This window comes from Haemorhous mexicanus, chromosome 2, assembly GCF_027477595.1.
Source record: "Haemorhous mexicanus isolate bHaeMex1 chromosome 2, bHaeMex1.pri, whole genome shotgun sequence".
NCBI lineage: Eukaryota > Metazoa > Chordata > Aves > Passeriformes > Fringillidae > Haemorhous > Haemorhous mexicanus.
In genome coordinates, this window is record NC_082342.1 from 91,106,214 (window position 1) to 91,124,386 (window position 18,173).

General features: G+C 37.0%; 1 protein-coding gene across 1 annotated transcript in view; it reads left to right on the forward strand.

Annotated features, from left to right (window-relative positions):
• Positions 1 to 18,173, forward strand: part of TMEM131 (transmembrane protein 131) — a 93,835-nt gene that overhangs the window by 63,800 nt on the left and 11,862 nt on the right. Inside the window, exons 19-31 of the mRNA XM_059839464.1 lie at positions 879 to 965; positions 4,061 to 4,213; positions 4,367 to 4,442; positions 4,545 to 4,662; positions 6,147 to 6,285; positions 6,378 to 6,487; positions 6,859 to 6,925; positions 7,858 to 8,009; positions 9,308 to 9,450; positions 10,586 to 10,772; positions 11,844 to 12,029; positions 13,985 to 14,143; positions 14,735 to 15,330. Coding sequence (XP_059695447.1) covers positions 879 to 965; positions 4,061 to 4,213; positions 4,367 to 4,442; positions 4,545 to 4,662; positions 6,147 to 6,285; positions 6,378 to 6,487; positions 6,859 to 6,925; positions 7,858 to 8,009; positions 9,308 to 9,450; positions 10,586 to 10,772; positions 11,844 to 12,029; positions 13,985 to 14,143; positions 14,735 to 15,330 — 2,173 coding nt within the window. The remainder of the gene's footprint in view (positions 1 to 878; positions 966 to 4,060; positions 4,214 to 4,366; positions 4,443 to 4,544; positions 4,663 to 6,146; positions 6,286 to 6,377; positions 6,488 to 6,858; positions 6,926 to 7,857; positions 8,010 to 9,307; positions 9,451 to 10,585; positions 10,773 to 11,843; positions 12,030 to 13,984; positions 14,144 to 14,734; positions 15,331 to 18,173) is intronic.

An 18,173-nucleotide genomic window follows, 5' to 3' on the forward strand; every position in this document is an offset into this window, starting at 1 on the left:
TGGACACCACCATGCCCATTAAACCATACTACAGTTTGCTGGCAGTTGATGAAACAGAATCCTTACACTGGTTATTATGGGAGAGAACAACTGGTTGCCTCAACGTCATGCGCCTTGTTTTTGAAGGAGACAGTCTAATGAATAATGCAATCTGTATTTAATATATTTGTGTGAAATATGGAAAAAAAAACCAAATGTGACTCTGTGCTTATGAGGTCAGGAAATTATATCACTGATTGTGTGGTTCTGATGGAGCTACAGAAAATGAGAAATTCCCAAATTCTGCTAGGTACTGGAGATTTTAAGCTTTCTTGTAGTATATCCACACATGTATGTGACCCTTCAGCTACAGATTCTGAAGCATTTTATTTTCATGCTTGTTACAAGTTATTCTACTTGTATTGGTACTTGAATCTCATTGCCATCCCTTCCAGCTACTTTTTCAATGTGTGTCTCAAGGTATTAAAATAACACCATGTTTTGAGCAGTTTGATGTATCTTCTTCCCTCAGTTACTTTAAAGATGTTACTCTCCTCTTTTCCAACAAAGTAAGCCCCATTCAAATGAGACCTATATATTATCCCATTGGGGAGCATATGTTTTCAGTATGCTTTTCTGTTCCATGAAGAAGAGAACTGAGGATGGCTGAGTTAAGGAGTGCTTCCTGGCAGTATGCAGTGACTGTTCAGAATATGATGATGGGTTGAAATCTTAATTCATGTCTCCATGTTTTAAATATCTATATAATCCTAGACTGCATTAATTGTAGAATTTCAGGGTTTTGTTATTCTGTGCAATTTAAAAGTGGAAGAGGCATTTAAAGGCTGGAAATGTAAGTGGTTTTTTTCTAAATTTTTCTTTGTTTTTTTTTGGTCCAGATTTTAACTATACCAGTGAAGGCTGTGATTGCTGTAGGCTCACTGACCTGCTCCCCAAAACATGTTTTTCTTCCACCTTCATTTCCGGTAAGAGGGTTGGGGAGAATTAAATGTTTACTTGCTGTGGTTTTTCTTTATATGCCCTTTTCAAGGGAGACCACTGTCCTGAATTCTGTGTCAAATTGCTGGAGAGATTGTGCTACTGAAATGTTATGATCAGTTTGTCATTATTTTGGGGGTTGATTGGGATTTTTCCACTGTGTTCCAAGCATGAGTTGTCCCTACATCTCCTCAACAGCCCACTTGAGTGGGATCTTGGAATATTCATGTAGCGGGATAGATCTCATCAGAGGAAGATAGGTCAGTCAGCAGGACTTTAGTGAATGTTTGCAGCAATTGCCACATATTCCATCTTCCTTCTGATCTCTTGTGTCACAAATTCTTCTTAAGTCTTTTGCTACTCTTGAGGTCAAACAGTCATGCCCACAGTTGCAAAGATCACTAGTTGTTTTTTATCTTTATGATCTATTTTGGTTTTTTGCTATACAGCCTCACCATTATATGGATACTTATTACACTGAGTGCCACATCTAAAACTTCATTATGACCTGCTTCATAAGCTTTTCATAAGTTAAAATAGCTTAAAGTTCTACTTCCCTTTCATTCACTAGACATAAAACAGTTTCTGTATTCTCTATCTGAATCTACTAGAATTATTAGAAATTATTATTATTATGATGATTATGAAGAAGAATTCATATGAAGAATGTCCCTTTTGAGTGCCACATAAAAATATTTTGTTCTATGTTGGACCATAAAGAGGTAATATTTTTATAATCTCCTTTGAGTTTGTTTGATCTGAAATGGTTAAAGAACTTCTCAGTATTACATAGTAATATGCCCACAGTCTTGTCAGCTTGATTTTTGGGAGGCCTCTGTTTTGTTTGTTTGTGATTTTTTGCTTTGGTTTTGCAAATTTTTTTTTGGGGGGGGGGGGGGGGGGGGTGGGGTTGTTTGGTTGTTTGTTCATTTTGTTTATTTCCTTTTGCTTTATTTTGTTTTGGCAGATACTACCTCTTATAGCACTTGTGTTTCTCAGGCATGGATTCCTTGCTGTAATCATTCTTTCTCTTCTCTAGATTACTGTGATTTTTATTGTCTTCATGCTTTCTCTAGGAATGTTTTCAGACAGTTATTCTTTCAGGGGATCTTTGGTCTCCTGCATTTTGTTTGGGAGTATAGCTTCAGATATAATTATCACCTTTGATGAAATTATAGACTATTTACTGTGTTCAAGCCCGAAGCTTTTCAGAGCAGTCAGCTTCACTTTCTACTTCCTTTAGTTGATCACTTAGCTCTTTTTATATTTGAAACCATAAAATTTTTACTTTTACTTTTCTTGGAAAAATTTCAAACTAAACTTATGTTCACTGAATTCATGCTACTCTAACATTTAGTTCTTCTGTAATGCCTCTATTACTTAAGAAAATTAGCCTAAAATAGCATCAGTTCTTTTTGTTTCAGTGTTTGGTGGAGGAACTTGACAGCTACACCATCCAGGAATAACTAGGTGCTACTATTTTAGTAACACATGCTTTTCAGTTCATACTTAGGATGTAATTCTCCTGCAGCTGCCTGGTTCCCAGAGCTGTCTGTCTGTTTATAGTGTTAGTGTATTTGTACCTAAGTGTGATTTCTGGTATTTTGTTGAAGGTTGTCAGCAATACACTGACAGTGTGTACAGGCCTTGTAAAGGTCAGCATCTTGATTAAAACAAATCTTAGCTCTGTTGACTTCTGCTTCATAGTGTCATCTTTGCTTCACAGTGCCACCTCTCAACTCTCCCCTGATCAAAGCTCATCTTTGAGGACCTCTATGCTAAATGGCATTGTTCTGTTTTTCTTATTACTGCTGAACAATTTTTTTTCCCTTGTCTGTTGTTTCATGTCTAAATGCTGCGTAAAGGTCTTAGTAAAATACTATTTATTTGTTGTAGACACTATAACAAACCTGTACCTTGTCTCATTGATGACAGTTTGTTTCTCATAGGAATCCACAGATGAAGCTCAGACATACCTCCTAATTCAGTTTAACAGGACTGTACTGTTAAGGATTTATTCTTGTAGTTTCTTCCCTCTGCAATTACTACTGTTGAGACTATTGCAATATGTGACTGTTTCCTGAGGCCACAGGCAAATTTGGAACCTGCAAAAGACCTCTCCTATGTCTCCCCTTAAACTTAGTTGGTTTTTTATTTTTAAGTTTGAAGTATTGATTTAAGAGGAACGAGAAAAACATGTTCATTTAAAGATAGTCTTGGGTATTTATATTTGCTCAAACTGACTTTTTTTTTAAACGTAAATCTGAAGTCTCCCCACCAGTCCTGAGTTGCACTTGTATCTGCTTTTGTTTCTATTATTTGTTTCCTCTATACATACCAGGGTTGAATGTTGAGGTAGGATGCAAAACATGACTACAGAATCATTGATTTACAGCTGAGGCAGGGTAGAGCTTGAGCATTGTAAGGATCATGACAATTAAACTACATTTTCTGTGCTTAAAAGGTGAAATAATGTTTGACTCAGAAAAGCAGGCAGGCTGTAAATGTGTGGGGAAAAAACTTCCTGTTTTCTTCTTAAATGTAGTTTTGGTGTGTTGTGTCTTAATTGCATTTGGGAGCAGGAAGGAGGTTTTTAAAAGCTCTGTCACCTGTGGTTTTTGTAATTGTAACTTCCCTTTACTCTTCCTTTCAGATTATTTCTAATTCTTAGTGATTAATTACTATTTCTAATTGCCAGCAGTGATCTTTTACAAAAAGACTGTTTCCTTTTAGTAATAGGAGACTCAGCAAACTGAAGTTTTCTCTTGCCTTTCCTCTTCTGATATTTTTTAACATGATTTGATTAAAAAGAGCTGTTGTCTGAGCCCTCCAAGATACTTCAGGTGTTCTTAATTTTCAAAGAAGGGTGAACTGTGTTTGGAAGCAGATGGAGTAAAAAATACAACTTCACAGAAATTTACTATCTTGAAGTGTTGCAAATGGCATTTCTTTAAGATAGTGTAGTTAAAATTGCAGTTTAACATTTCAGCAGTGCTGTGGTCTTTGCCAGCCTGCATAAATAGATACATATGCTAGGGAAAAATGCATATCCTGCAGACTTTTTTCCTTTTATTTTCCTTAGGGCAAAGTAGTTCACCAGAGCCTGAACATTATGAACTCCTTTTCTCAGAAGGTGAAAATACAACACATACGGTCCCTGTCAGAAGATGTAAGGTTTTATTATAAGAGGCTAAGAAGTAATAAAGAAGATTTAGAGCCAGGAAAAAAATCAAAGGTTTGTTTATGTCTTATTTCTAAACATTTATAAGTTCTCTTTTCTGTATAGCATATATTAAGTTTCTGTGTTCAACAAAAATCTTCCTTCTTTTTTCTTTGGTCCTTAGATTTACTGTGCTGTTTAATTGATCAGCTCTTACATGTTTTGCAGATTGCAAATATTTATTTTGATCCTGGTTTACAGTGTGGAGATCATTGTTATGTAGGATTGCCTTTTCTATCTAAATGTAAGTAAAGTTCAACTTTATAATGAAAATAATTTTTAAAAAGTTTTCTCCTTAAGTCATGATTTTACTTGAAGATTTATAAAAACACATCACTTCCTACAGCGGAATCTAAAGTTCAGCACAGCGTAGCAATGCAAGAAGATGCATGGGATTCTGACTGGGATTTGCATGAGAATTTATTCAAAGAATGGACAGAAATAAAAGAGAACTCAAGCCATAGGTAAGCATTTTATTCTTCTTGTTTGCTCAGGCCTTAAGTCAGTAATAATTCTGTGATATGTGTGCTCTTATAGAATACAAAGCTTCTTAATATTGCTGTGTTCTTTGAGAGGGAGCCGAGAAGGAATTGCTTGACTTTCTCTGCAAAACCTTTAAAGAAAGCATTTTAAACGTTAAAAAGCAGTAATAATTTTCCCCAAATTAAAGAAAACATTGAAAGTTACTATTCACTGAGTTCCTGGAGTTGTTTACAAGATTGTAGCAGCAAGGCAGTCTCTACTCTGCAAAAATTTCCAAAGCTATATTATACTGGTTGTTCAGTATCCCTGCTTAAACTGTTTTAAAATAGTGTCCTCAATATTCCTGTTAAGATTTCATAGGTTTTCTGTCATTACCATACCAGGAATTTGCATTTCAGCGAATTACAAAATTTTCTGCTATTTTACTTTGAGAAAGATTAATGGTTGCTACTTAATATTTAGAAAAGTTAAACTCTGTAGACTGCTACATACCTTTTAAATATCTGCTTTCTCATACATAAAGTTGATTTAATCTCCAAGGGACACGAGTTAACATAAACAGCAAGAGTGTGTGTGTCTTCTGTGTTGATAGCATCCAGATTACCCTTTCAGAAATGGCATGTGAAGAAACAAAATGTCTGTATGCAACTAAATAGAATAACAAAAGCATTCCCCCCTTATCAGTTCTGTGTTATAATGGGGATATATTAGTAACTCCTGAGAAAATCTGATCTAGACAGAATCCTCTATTTAGACACACCAGTAACTTTCAAGAATGTTCTATCCCCTACAGTAAGAGAGCAGAAAAGGAGAATGCTAAAGATTAGTTCTGAATAAGGAGTAGTTCTAACTTGAATATACTATGCTTTAATATTATTTATTATAATATATTTTAAAGTATTTAATACTTTTAAAGAGAGTTAAAGTTACCCAGCTGTCCAAAGGATCATTCAGGGAAAGGAGAGAGAACTTATGAAATGGAGGTATTGTGACTTGGACATTTGGAATTTCTCCAAAATATTTCTCTGGATTTGAAGCCTAGTATTTTGTCTCTTTTGCTGACTGGAGAGCTCAGTACTTTTGGTTTAGTTTCAGTTCATGCAAGAGAGCTTGTAGGAGATAGGGACCCAGGTCTGTTGTGGAGGCAGCAAAGAACTTCATTCACTGATGGAAAGAGTGGCTAGCACCAAGTATGACTTGTTCAGATTTGCTTTAGGTTTATTAGACAGAGGTGCAGTCACACAGTCTGTGCATCCATTGCATTTAGAGTAGATTTACTGTACCTATGCAGGCAAAATACGTTTTCTGGATTGTGGATGGTATATTGGAGTTTTTCCTTTCTGCTGTTTGTATCTTGGTGAATGATAGATTTTGTGTTATTTTTCTTACTGATCTGAATCTCAGTGATAGTCTCAAAATTTGTTTCTGCAAAATGTAAAAGTGGGTTTTATAACTGTTTCTCCAGACTGAATGCTGTATTTGAAGTGGACACAGATCTTCAGAAGAATGTTAGGTTGAAAATTACTGCAGAAATGTCCTGGCCTTCCATCCTTAGTTCACCACGCCATCTAAACTTCCCTCTTACCAACACAAACAGCTCGTCAGTAAGTTATTTCAGTGATAGTATCATTTAAACAGATATTTCTAATTGCATTAATGGTAATGTAAACTCATTTAAAAAATTATTTCTGAATAGGAAGAAGAAATTTTTCTAGAAAATCCAGCTGATGCTCCTGTCTATGTTCAGTTTCTTCCAGTTGCTCTGTATTCTAACCCATCCACTTTTGTTGATAAGCTGTTGGAACGGTAAGTGTTGTTGTGCAATCCTTGGGCTGTACTCACTGGGCAGAGAAAATGCATTTTACAAGGAATGAATGCATGATATGGCAGTTGTGTTGGTAGTTCATATTGGCCACCTCTGAATCATTAGGCCAGTTGAGAACTGAATCTATTGCCATTGAACACACATCCGTATTTTTTACTGACCTAAAATGTATTTATATTTCTTCCTTAACTTGATGTACAATAGGGGGGAAATAAAAACTAAAATCAAGTGATGCTTTCAGATGCATATTGGGCTACCATAGATACTTGATTTGTGCTAAAATCCATAAATGCAAGTATGTCATTACCTTCCTGGATCTGTGAGAAAGAAAAAAATTGCCATTTCATTTCAGGTTTAATTTGAGTAAACCAGCTAATTTCAATCAGAGGACTCTAGAGTTCCAGGTCTTCAGAAATTGTGTAAGTATTTCAATACATTCTTGGCAATTTTAAATTCAGGTATTTTAATGTTTTAGTAAGAGTTCAGTCATGTATGTCTTCAAGTTTAGTTATTAGTGTGAAAAATGTAATATAAATATAGTATCTGTTGGACGTCAGGAAGGTGGGAAAAGACATATTTCTTCAAATGTAACTAAAAAAGTGACACTTTTTCTATATGCTTCCATTATATTACAACTGTGGAAGTTACAGGAAAACTGCATTTTCTCATTCTCTCACTGGCAGTATTATTTTCTTCAGCATAGAGGTTACTAGTTCTAAAATGAGCAAAGAAATGATTATTCCATTGCTTTGGTTGATTCTTTTACGTGAATTGAGTATTGTGGACTACTTTTAAATGTGTACATTTTCATATAGAGTATGCCACCCTCGTCCTAAGCACTACCTTTTTTGTCTGACTTTTCCCCTCCATTTGCAGTTTGTTTTAGATTACCATTTGATGCTTATTCAGTGTCTCAAGACAAATGGCAAACTTTGCAAAATACACTTCTTTGAGTAGTTCTTTTATATTGTTTGCTTAATGATGGAAAATTCCGAGGAGAAAAAATATTCCATAATGGTTTGATACTAATTTAGTGTTCAGAACATATATGTAAGAACTTCTGATCTTTTTCTTCCACTAGAACTTTATGAATCTACATGGGTGAAGTTTAGCTCAGTTCTGTTTTGTTGTGTTGTTCTGCTTCTCCATTAATGCAAGCAGTTAACTAAGAAGTAGGGAAATTCTTGTGCTATCAGAGTTTCTGGTTTAAAAAAACAGACTTATGTCATTGAGTAGTATCCTTTTTTAGAACAAGACCGATTTTCTAGCTAAAATAATACCATTCCTATCAAATACATGTAAAAATATCCTATTTTTTAAAGCCTTGCTTTGTTTGCCCCACCCTCTTAAGGTCCAACCACTACAGACTACTGTGGGACTTACAAAGGGCCTGGCTCATCATTCCATTTTAAGTCTAATATTAAAACCTGGTGAGAGAAAGTCTGTCAAAGTAAAGTTCACTCCAGCTCTTAATAAAACTGTTTCATCGTTGATTGTTATCAGGTAAGATATATTTCTGAGATACATGTGAGGTTTTTCTCTGTTTTTCTGTTAATGTATAATAGCATACTTGTGATCAGCTGTCAAGAAACTCTTGCTTTTCTAAGAATAATTGTAGGATCCTATGTGTCTGCAGAGAGATTTAATGTAGTTGTGACATGTCTTAAAATACATATATGAGTATGTATTCATATATATTCAGTCATATACATATATAAGCCACTGTTATACTTACCATAGAATCACAGAAGGGCTTGGTTTAGAAGGGACTTTTAAAAGTCATTAATCCAACCCCCCTGCAGTACCAGGGACACCTTCAGGTTTTTCAAAGGTCTCTCAAAGGTCTGTCTGATCTTGAATGTTTCCAAGGATGGGGCATCTTCAACCTCTCTGGGCACTCTGTTCCAGTGTTTCAGGTACCCTCATTGTAAAATATTTTTTCCCTATATCTAATCTGAATCTACCCTGTTTTAGTTTTAAAACCATCACTCCATTTCTGTCACTACAGGGCCTATTAAAAAGTTTGTCCCCTTCTTTCTCACAGGCTCCCTTTAAGCAGTGGAGCTCCTGTAAGGTCACCAGGAAACTTTCTCTTCTCCAGGCTGAATAATCCCAATTCTCTCAGCCCTCCTCATAGCAGAGGTGCTCTATGCCTTTGATTGTCTTGGTGCCTCTTATCTGGACTTGTTCCAACAGGTCCATGTCCTTCTTGTGTTGGGACCCCAGAGCTGGACACAGCACTGCAGGTGGGGTCTCACCAGAACAGAGTAGAGGGGCAGAATCCCTCCCTCACCCTGCTGCCCATGCTGCTTTGGATGCAGCTCAAATGATTGGCTTTCTGGGCTGTGAGTATGCATTGCTGGGTCATGTCCAGCCTCTCACCCACCAACACATGGAGGCTTGATTTCTGAAATACTTTCTACACTGTCTTGAAAGAAGAGTCTCTGGTTAGAGATGCCCTTTGCAAGATAAAGCTACAATGCAACTTCAGTCTTTCTAATAAAGAGCATTGAGTTCACTTTTGTGTCAGGTGTGATGCCTTAGTAAGAGATACAGATTTTAACTAGTATTTCACTGGGGTTTGTATTTGTATGTTATGTTGTGATTTCTTAGGGTTTTGTCTTGCAAACGCTACATTTGAGACCCCTGCTGTTTACTTCCATAATGTGGGGAATTAGCTGTGGAGCAGCTATTTGAACAGGATATTTGTTCTCCAGATTTGGGATATAGACTCATATTCTATGGAGAAGCTTTTATGGATGTTTCCCGTCACCCCTTTTTTTTTTTTTTTTTCCCAACAGAAATAATTTGACTGTAGTAGATGCCATAATGGTACAAGGACAAGGAACAACTGAGAGCTTGAAGGTTGCAGGCAAACCACCTGGTCCAGGAAGTTCTTTACGCTTTAAAATCACAGAAGCATTATTAAAAGACTGTTCAGAAAGTGAGTACTTCCTGAGCTAAGATGCTGAACAGAAAAGTTGTGTTTTATGTGTAAAGCTTGACATGTATGGAAATATTTTTCCCCTCTTATAGTGACCCAGAAATTCAGCTCCTTTAAATACATGAAAATTGCTACTTTATTTAGGCAGAATACAAAATATATTATGCTTTTTGTTTTAACGTGAGAACTAGGAAATAAAACAGAAGCTCTTTGTCCACTTAAATTCAAGACAGAGGAGGTAAAGTTCTTTGCAAATATACTAGCAAAATCTCTAATTCCTAAATTTAATACAAATTGGATCATGGGTGTAACTTCCTGTGTACTTCTTTTCTTCACGCTTTCATAATCTTTAAGAACGTAACTATTGGGGAAAAAAGGTTGGGCATGTTCCTTGATGAAAATTAAATCCCAGCCAGATTCTACTCAGAGATCAGAGAGAGGTTTTCTGCTCTGTAGCCTCAGACTTGCTTCTGAGAGGAGAGCTAAGAGTACCTATATTACCTAAGAAACTGCTAAAAGAGTTTTAGTTATATCTGGTATTAAAATCTGCTTTGCTACTTTGCAGTTTACCAGACATTTCTAAGTGCCATGTTAATTATTATCTGAGATTATTCTGCTTTTTGTGAGGGGTGAGTAAGAAAACTTGAAGTAAAGCTTAGTCATTGCCTTTTACCTGTTGTGGTTAGGGATTTTTTTTTTGCTAATAAGATATATGTAGTTAAGTGTAGTTAAGCCATGAATTTTTTTTTTCTTAAGACACACCAAAAAATAAACAAAAAAGCCCATTTTAATTCTTCTCTTGCTGGGACTGTTTACAGAATACCACAACATTAAGCAGTATGTCAAAGGGCATTGCAGCTTCGGTGATTCCTTTGTGGGGCAGCAGTGCTGTCAGAGGTTAGGGAGCTTGTGTTTGTTCTGTGATGAATTCGAGGGCTCTGGAATTGTACAAGTGCCCTACCTTGACAGTGATGTGAATCTGGCTGCAGAGATATGTTCCGATCAGTTAATTTCCATGGACCTTGCTAGTCTCCCTTCTGCTGTAATACTGACAGAACTCTCTTCTGCTGTAAAATATGAATATACTGAAGGATATCTGCTTAGCATAACACTAACTACTGCTGTTTGTTTCTAGAAATGAAATATAAGGAACCAAATTTCACACTCAGAAGAACGTTTAAAGTGGAAAATACAGGGCAGCTGCAGATTAATGTGAAAACTATGGAAATCAGTGGCTACACATGTGAAGGATATGGATTTAAAGTAGTTAACTGTCAGGAATTTGCACTAAGTGCCAATGCCTCTAAAGACATTGTCATATTGTAAGTGGTTTTTCTTACATCTAAATGGAGCGTTACATTTGGAATTTTAATTTTGGTTCAGAGCAAAACTCTCTTGGTTAAATTCTGAGGGCTTTTTTCTGAAGTTTTGAGTGTATAGGGGTTTTGTACAGTGTTATACAACTATGATATTTTTCTCTCTTCTTGCAAACACTGTTCGATTTTTCATTTTACCATGCTTTTGTGACTGATGATAGTATTACTTCTATTACTGTCCAGTAAGTATAACTTGCTATGTTGGAATAATGTTACTATTTGAGGTTATATAAATGTCCCTCATTTAACTTGTGGATGCACATGGGACCTAGACCTACATATGGATTTGGTGCATTGCAGTATGTAGAAGAGAGCCTTCAGTCCAGGGATTTTTATTGTAATGCACAGTATTTTAGTCTTGAATATTTCTTCTGTTGCCTTAATGACAATGATTGTGTAGTTCTATAATTTTTTATTGTAAAAAGTCTCTGCACCAAACACTGATCTTTTAACAGTGCTTTGTTGTAAAGTTGACTATTCAGAAAATGGTATCTAAAAAGTTCAGAAGTTTCTTCTGGTCTGCAAGTGGATGTATGAAATATTGCTGCAGTGAAATAGTATTTCACTAGTATTTCTGCACAATCTTAGTTTGTGATGAGACTGTGATATAGTGGTGATGTTTTTGAAAAGTCAGGTTTGTGACTCAAAGGTGAAGTGTTTAAAAAATTTATAGCTTACACAGTAGCTGGTACCATTACTTACTTAGACCTGCTGTTACATTTTTACTGCATTCATAGCTTTTATTAAGAGGTGTTGGAAAACCTTATTGTCAGGTATTATAACTTCATCTGGTACCTCAGGAGTAATCTAGAATCAGATGTGTTAAGCATATGTGTTAATGAACATATTCAAACACATCTTGAGATATTTGAAAGATACACAAGTATTTCTAGGCTGTCTGGTAATCAATGGAGTTGAATTACAAGTTTTTTAATTTATAATTTATGAGTTATAAAAATTGCCTCAAACTTTTGTGCTGTTCCTGTGAAAAGTTTTGATGTGCTTTATGTGTTCCAGGTTTACACCAGATTTCACTGCTTCCAGAGTTATACGTGAATTAAAATTCATCACTGCAGGAGGCTCTGAATTTGTATTTATCTTGAATGCATCGCTTCCATATCACATGTTGGCAACATGTGCTGAAGCACTGCCCAGGCCCAACTGGGAACTGGCACTGTACATAATCATCTCAGGAATAATGAGGTTGTGTGTGTGTTTGTTCTTACTGCTGTATGGGCACAAGCTGCCACTGCTCAAATATGGGTTACACAGAAGCACATGGGTATTCAGCACATGCTCTAATCGTTGTACACTAAAATAGAATAAAGGGAGATCAAATTGATAAACACTCCTATAGATTGAGTGAGAGCTGTTTAAGGCAAAGGAGTACTGACTTTCTGTCAAACCAAGGACAAAATAATTCACTTCTTGCTTGAATCTATTTCCTTAGGTGAGATACATACTCCTCTTAGCCTTGATAATCTGTAGGGGTTTTGATAAATAAGCGAAACTTGGGACATATTGGGTATTAAAGCACTGATAGCAGTGAATTCCTGTAGAAATGTAAGCATCCTTCTGGAGTATTGTGCTTTAGAGAGATATAAGGCAGTGACTGCAACAAGCTTAGCAGATGCCTTGGATGAATTTAACTTTGCTGCCACTTGTAATGTGACAGACAACTGGTGATACTAATAATGGGATTTCTGAGAACCTGAAGGACATTGTTTGCAGCACTGCACACTCACAGGTTTCATAGTAGGATATTAATGCACGTTTTTCCTCAGCAAACAGACATGTGCTAATTATACCTTGTTGAATTATGAGTTGAGAATACCACCATTTTCATAGTCTAACCTGTACCTATCTTTATTTGAAATCAAGAGTTATAAACCCTGTGTCTCTGCTCACCTCTTGGATGTGAGACACTTTACCCCACTGCTTTTGTGCAGAGAAAACCCTAGCATAGAAACTTATCAGTAGGAGTTTTTACTTATCAGAAACAACAAATGCTGTTTTCTTAGTGTTAAGCTTATATCTTAATGTGAAATGTATTGGTGCTGTAGATGCCTCTGAAGAAAAACTGGTCTTTGTGTTCTGCAAATCCAAAGCATTATCACATACATGTCATAGTCTTTTTTCTTCCCCTACAGTAAGTTACTGGCTCTTGCATTTTGCAGATGTTCACTTAGGCAGTCTTTCGTTGTAGGGATTAACAAAAGAAATAGAGAAGATAAAGTTACAGCCCACTTCATTTTCTTTTTTGACTCTTCAGCACTTTCTTAAGTAATGCAGTGTTTATTGAGGAAACTGCATTTTCCAAAGTAAGAGGAAAATTTCTGTTACTTAGGAAATTTTGTGTCATCACTAACACTGCATTACTTAAAAGTGCTGAGTGAGTACTTATGTGGTTTTCTTCTGTATATGTGCTAGAAATGTATAGGCTGAGTTTGGTTTTAATTCATTGACAGAGTAATGTTTGTCAGCTCATAAGTGTAGTTTCTTTGGATAATTTTATATGTTCTGTATTTGTTAGTTAGACTTTGCAAATAATGGAGAATACTAAAACCTTCCCTTACTATGTCTTTTTTCTAAAAATACAAAAATCCTTCTTAGCAGCAAACTAGAGAAGAGTTCAAATACATTTCATAATATTCTAAGATTCCTGTGCAAAAACTGCCTTTAACTTTTAGGATGCCATCATGTATGTGTTTGCTAGTTGCCACTAAAATAACTCTTCTGTGTCACTGCAAAGCTATCCTTAATTTCTAGGACTGAACACTAGGAGTTTGTATAGTACATGTTTTTTAATTTGATAAGGTGATGTTTATTTTTGCCTTCCTTTAATCACTGTTGCTTTGAATAGTTACATGCTGAGGCTCCAGGTTTTGAAGTCCAACTTTTTTTTCTTTTGGATTAGTACACTTGGCAACTGCATGTCAGGCTTGCATCTAGCTCCCATTCTCAGTGCTGGTCATTTGCTTATCATGCCAGTCTTGTGTATGTTATGTTTCTGTCAGACAAAATTGTGGTTTGGATGTAATTCTTAGTATTTTCAGTACAGGATACAAACCTTTAGTCCTGTGTGATTAGAGTCCTTAGTTTCTAAAAGCTCAAAACTAAGAAATAAATCCTTAGATGGCTACCTTTCTTCTCTGCAGTGTACTCTTTCTCTTGGTAATTGGAACAGCCTATCTAGAAGCTCAAGGAATTTGGGAGCCATTTAGAAGACGCTTGTCCTTTGAGGCCTCAAATCCTCCCTTTGATATGGGAAGGCCACTTGATCTCAGGAGAATAGTTGGAATTTCATCTGATGGAAAGTAAGTAAATGTTTGGGCTTCATGTGGTACTTTTGCCATTTATTTCTTTGCTTCTTTAGTTACCAGGTCAGTTAGTAATACTGTTCTGTAGAGCAGTTGAATGACTAAAGATATCCCCACAGTTGCTTGTAAAAAGATGGCTTGGATGAAAAGATGAACTTTGTGATTGTGAGGAATATTCTTCTTTTGGGGGAAAAAAGGAAAGGGAAAAAAAAGAAATCCACCAAAAACCAAACCCTGCCAAGTTTCCTGTTAATATTCTCAAAAATGAAATGTATAGACTGCAAAGAAATTACAGGCCAGAAGTTCCTACCTTAGGTGTCCTTAGTTAAGTAAAGATCATCTCCTTTCAGTGTTCCCTCCATCATATATATCAATATTCATTTTACTGTGGTTTTGTTCTGTGTACAGCAGGCGAGTGAACAGAAAATGGTAAGGGCTACTGACTCGCCAAACCAGTTTTAGGCATTTTTGCTGGTTGTATGCCAAGAATAGTATAGTTCAAGGCTTCTTTTGGATATAGTGATTCTCTTTTCATGGTGAAGAATGGAAACACTGCAAAGTATGTTTAAACATGTGTTACTCTTCCAGCTTGAATACACTTGGATCGGATTCTAATCACAGTTCGTCCAGAGGAATTTATGGAGCCGGCAGTTCGTCTTCGCGATCCGGTGCAGGGAATCATAAGCAATGCAATGCAACAGCACACCTTCACAGCAATAGAAATGCACCTGATGTTGAAAACATCAAATCTAAAACCAATTCAAGTATACCTAACAGGACTTCAGCACAAGCAGCTTCCATGCAGTCAGTAAACAGAACGGGCCCCTTTACCTTGGATTCAGGTGCCACAGCTCAGACTCATGCCGCAGGCAAAAGAGCCAAGGGGACGAGGCAGAACCAGCAGCTGATGCAGCAGCAGGCACCAGCTCTGGCAGAGCAGCCCCTCCAGCAGCCCTCGGCATCCGGGCCCCAGCAGCAAGAGCAGCAGACAGAAAGTGCTTTGTCTCAGCTCCCGCTTCTCAGCCCGCCTCACGGCGAATGTGCCAGCAGCAGAAGGCACAGCTCGGAGGATTCAGATCTCACTGGGCTCATAGAAACTATGGAAAAAGACTTTGACCACCCAGAATCCCCTTCCCCTGATGTGTTTACAGAACAGCCCCCATCTCCACTAGCAAAAAACAAAGGTAATACAATTCTGTTTTAATGGGATGACTCCCTGTGTAAACTACAGGACAAGATTTAATCAACTGTAAAGCTCATAGTGTTTTCGTAGTGTGGGAAGGGAGTGCTTCTCTGTGGTTCCCTGCCTGTGCTATGTGCCTGTGTCTTGAACACTTCTGTTACCTTATGGCAGTGAAGTTCACTGTGCAGTGCTAGCTTGTCATTCTTCCTGCAGAATCGGTGGCATGTTTTGATGAAAGCAGTTGTGAATATCTAGGCACCTGATTCTCCAAAAAAGAAAAATGCTTTTTGGTGCTACTCTTTTGCCTTTGGGTTGGCGTCTGTCCTTCCCACCTCCATCATTTGGGTTTGGAGCTCACGGTTGAGGAAGGAAAAAGGAAGTTGTCCTAGTGTATTGTGAAAAGTGAGGCAGAGGGGAAGAGGGGGAGAGATGGGTAAATAGCCCCTGTGGTATTGTTTGGGAATGGAATTCTTCATGCCCAGACTTGCAGTTGTAGAAAATCCTTAATGTCAGGTGGTCAGCAAATTAATATAAGGCACCTGTGTCTATACATTACATTCATTTTTGGATGAGGCTAGAATTGAGTTGGGCTTGTTTATCTGTCTTTCCAGTTGTGTAGTGCTTAAAATAATGAATTGAATTTCATACATTAGATATGTTTAGACTTTTGAAATTATGTCAGTTATTGCCTTCTTATGAACACTTATTGAAATAGGATTTCTAATTATGATTTTTGCATTAGCAATTTCAATTACATCCCAGAATTATATGAGTATTTAGTGTTAATATGTGTATTTCTAAACAATTTTTCATTTTTTGCTACCAACACTTGTACAGAAATGACACTGTGTTGCTTATTAGAGATAAAGTTAAGAGAATGAATCATGGGAAGGTGTATAAACACTGCAACATGTGTAAGATTGTGCCTCACCAAAGGCAAAGGCTTCACTCTGTTAGGTGGTAATGAGTAGAAAGTTCTTAATTAGTTCAGAGTGGATGTTAGGATGTGTTTAGACTTTTAAAGTGGAGACTCTGAAGTGAGAGGTTTTGGTGTCACACTGAAATATACTGCTGTGTTTCTGGGCTGTTGTGTTTTTAGTTTTCGGGGACAGGTGGTGGGGAGAATTAAGAGAACTGCTATCAGTTTGTCAGATATTCATTCCATGAAGGCTAAATAGGACTCCAGAAGGTGATGTGATGTTAGGGAGGTTTCATGGATGGTGTCCGTAATGGCAAACAGTGCAGTGTTGGAGCTCTGGAAAGCAAAGTGTCTGTGAGGATGCAACATTCTCATGGGTTACATACATGGGTGTGCAGTGGACTGATCCGGTCCATGTACTGAATGCCTGAAAGCACTTTGGAGTGCATCTTCCGTTTCTAGCCCCCCTTAAGAAGGAAGCAGCTCTTGCACTTGAGAGCTTTTTGTGATGCAGCTGCATGCAGTATGTGGAGATCACCAAGTTTGATTTCATAAGCATATTCCCACTCCAGATAATGTAGTGTGCCCATTTCCATTGGTCCTCTTTAAAATGTAAAAGCTTAAAACCATAGGGGAAGTTCCATAATCTCTCTGCACTAATCACAAACTTTTGCAGAAGCAGCAGCTTCTGGACTAAAACTGTCTGTCATAAGACCCTGTGCAGAATTGCTGTCTTATATAGTCTTCTGTTTCAGCTTCCTAATACTTGATCCTAGCAGACTGCAGTGGAGGCTGTGTTAGATTTTTGTGAAACAGCTGCTTTATGTTACATTTTAATGTCATGATAACATTTTACATTGATTTTCTAATTATGAGCATTAAACTGTTTAGCAATGCTGAATGTAGACTACATTTCAAGCAAATTTTGGAATGAGGCCTTCTGAGGCCCAGCCAAAATGCCCCCAATATGCTGGAAGCCAACCTTGAAAAAATGTTAATAGGAAGATCTACTTGTATTTGCATATCTATTTGCATTCACACTAGAAAGAATATTTTTATCTCCAATACTTTTGTTGTCCTAGATACTGAAAACACTGATACTTATGTCTTAAAAAACAAAGTTTGAAGGCACTGATATTTGCACTGGTATTTGCCAAAATACTGAAGGCAAATTTCTGGTTTGGTACAAACTTAATCATTTTGCCAAATGAAATATAACAGCTGTCAGAGTGCTTCCAGTCTCAATTCCAGCTCAAGCTAGTACAAATTCCAGAAGAGGCAGAATCCAGTTATTCAGCACAGGTTACTGGAGTCTTTATCTGAGTGAACAGTTGAATCCATCCTGGAGGTTGTATGCAGGCACTGTGTGGCTCATAAATGAGAGTGCTTATTTTGAAGAGCAGTATCTCAAGAAGGATCCTATGACTAAAGGCACATACTACAGATAGTAAGGCATAAGACTGTTGTGAAAGCTCAAATCCTGTGAGAGTACAGCAGCAGGTGATGGTAAGCTCATGAAGACTCTGAACACACATGCACAGTTGCTTTGTATTGAGAACAGTCCACTTTGAAGGAATAAAATATATCAGAAGGAGAAAGTATACTTGGGTGTGACATTTTCAGGTTTTGGTCATTTGGGTTTTGCCTCTTTGATAGACAAATACTGTTAGTGATTTTTCTTGTCCACACTTGTCTGATTTCAAGTTGTTTTGTTGGGTTTTTTTTTTTCAACTGACAAGCATGCTGATCATTTCTGTTCTTCATTTGTTTGGATGACAGAGCTTTTGGCATCCTCGGAAATGTATGTTTAAATCTAGTGTTATGTGGTTAAACTGTCAAATTGAATTCTATGGTGTTTAAAAGGAATGCCAGGAACAGAGCAGAAAAGAATTCTAGGCAACCAGGTGCCCACATGCACAGAGAGG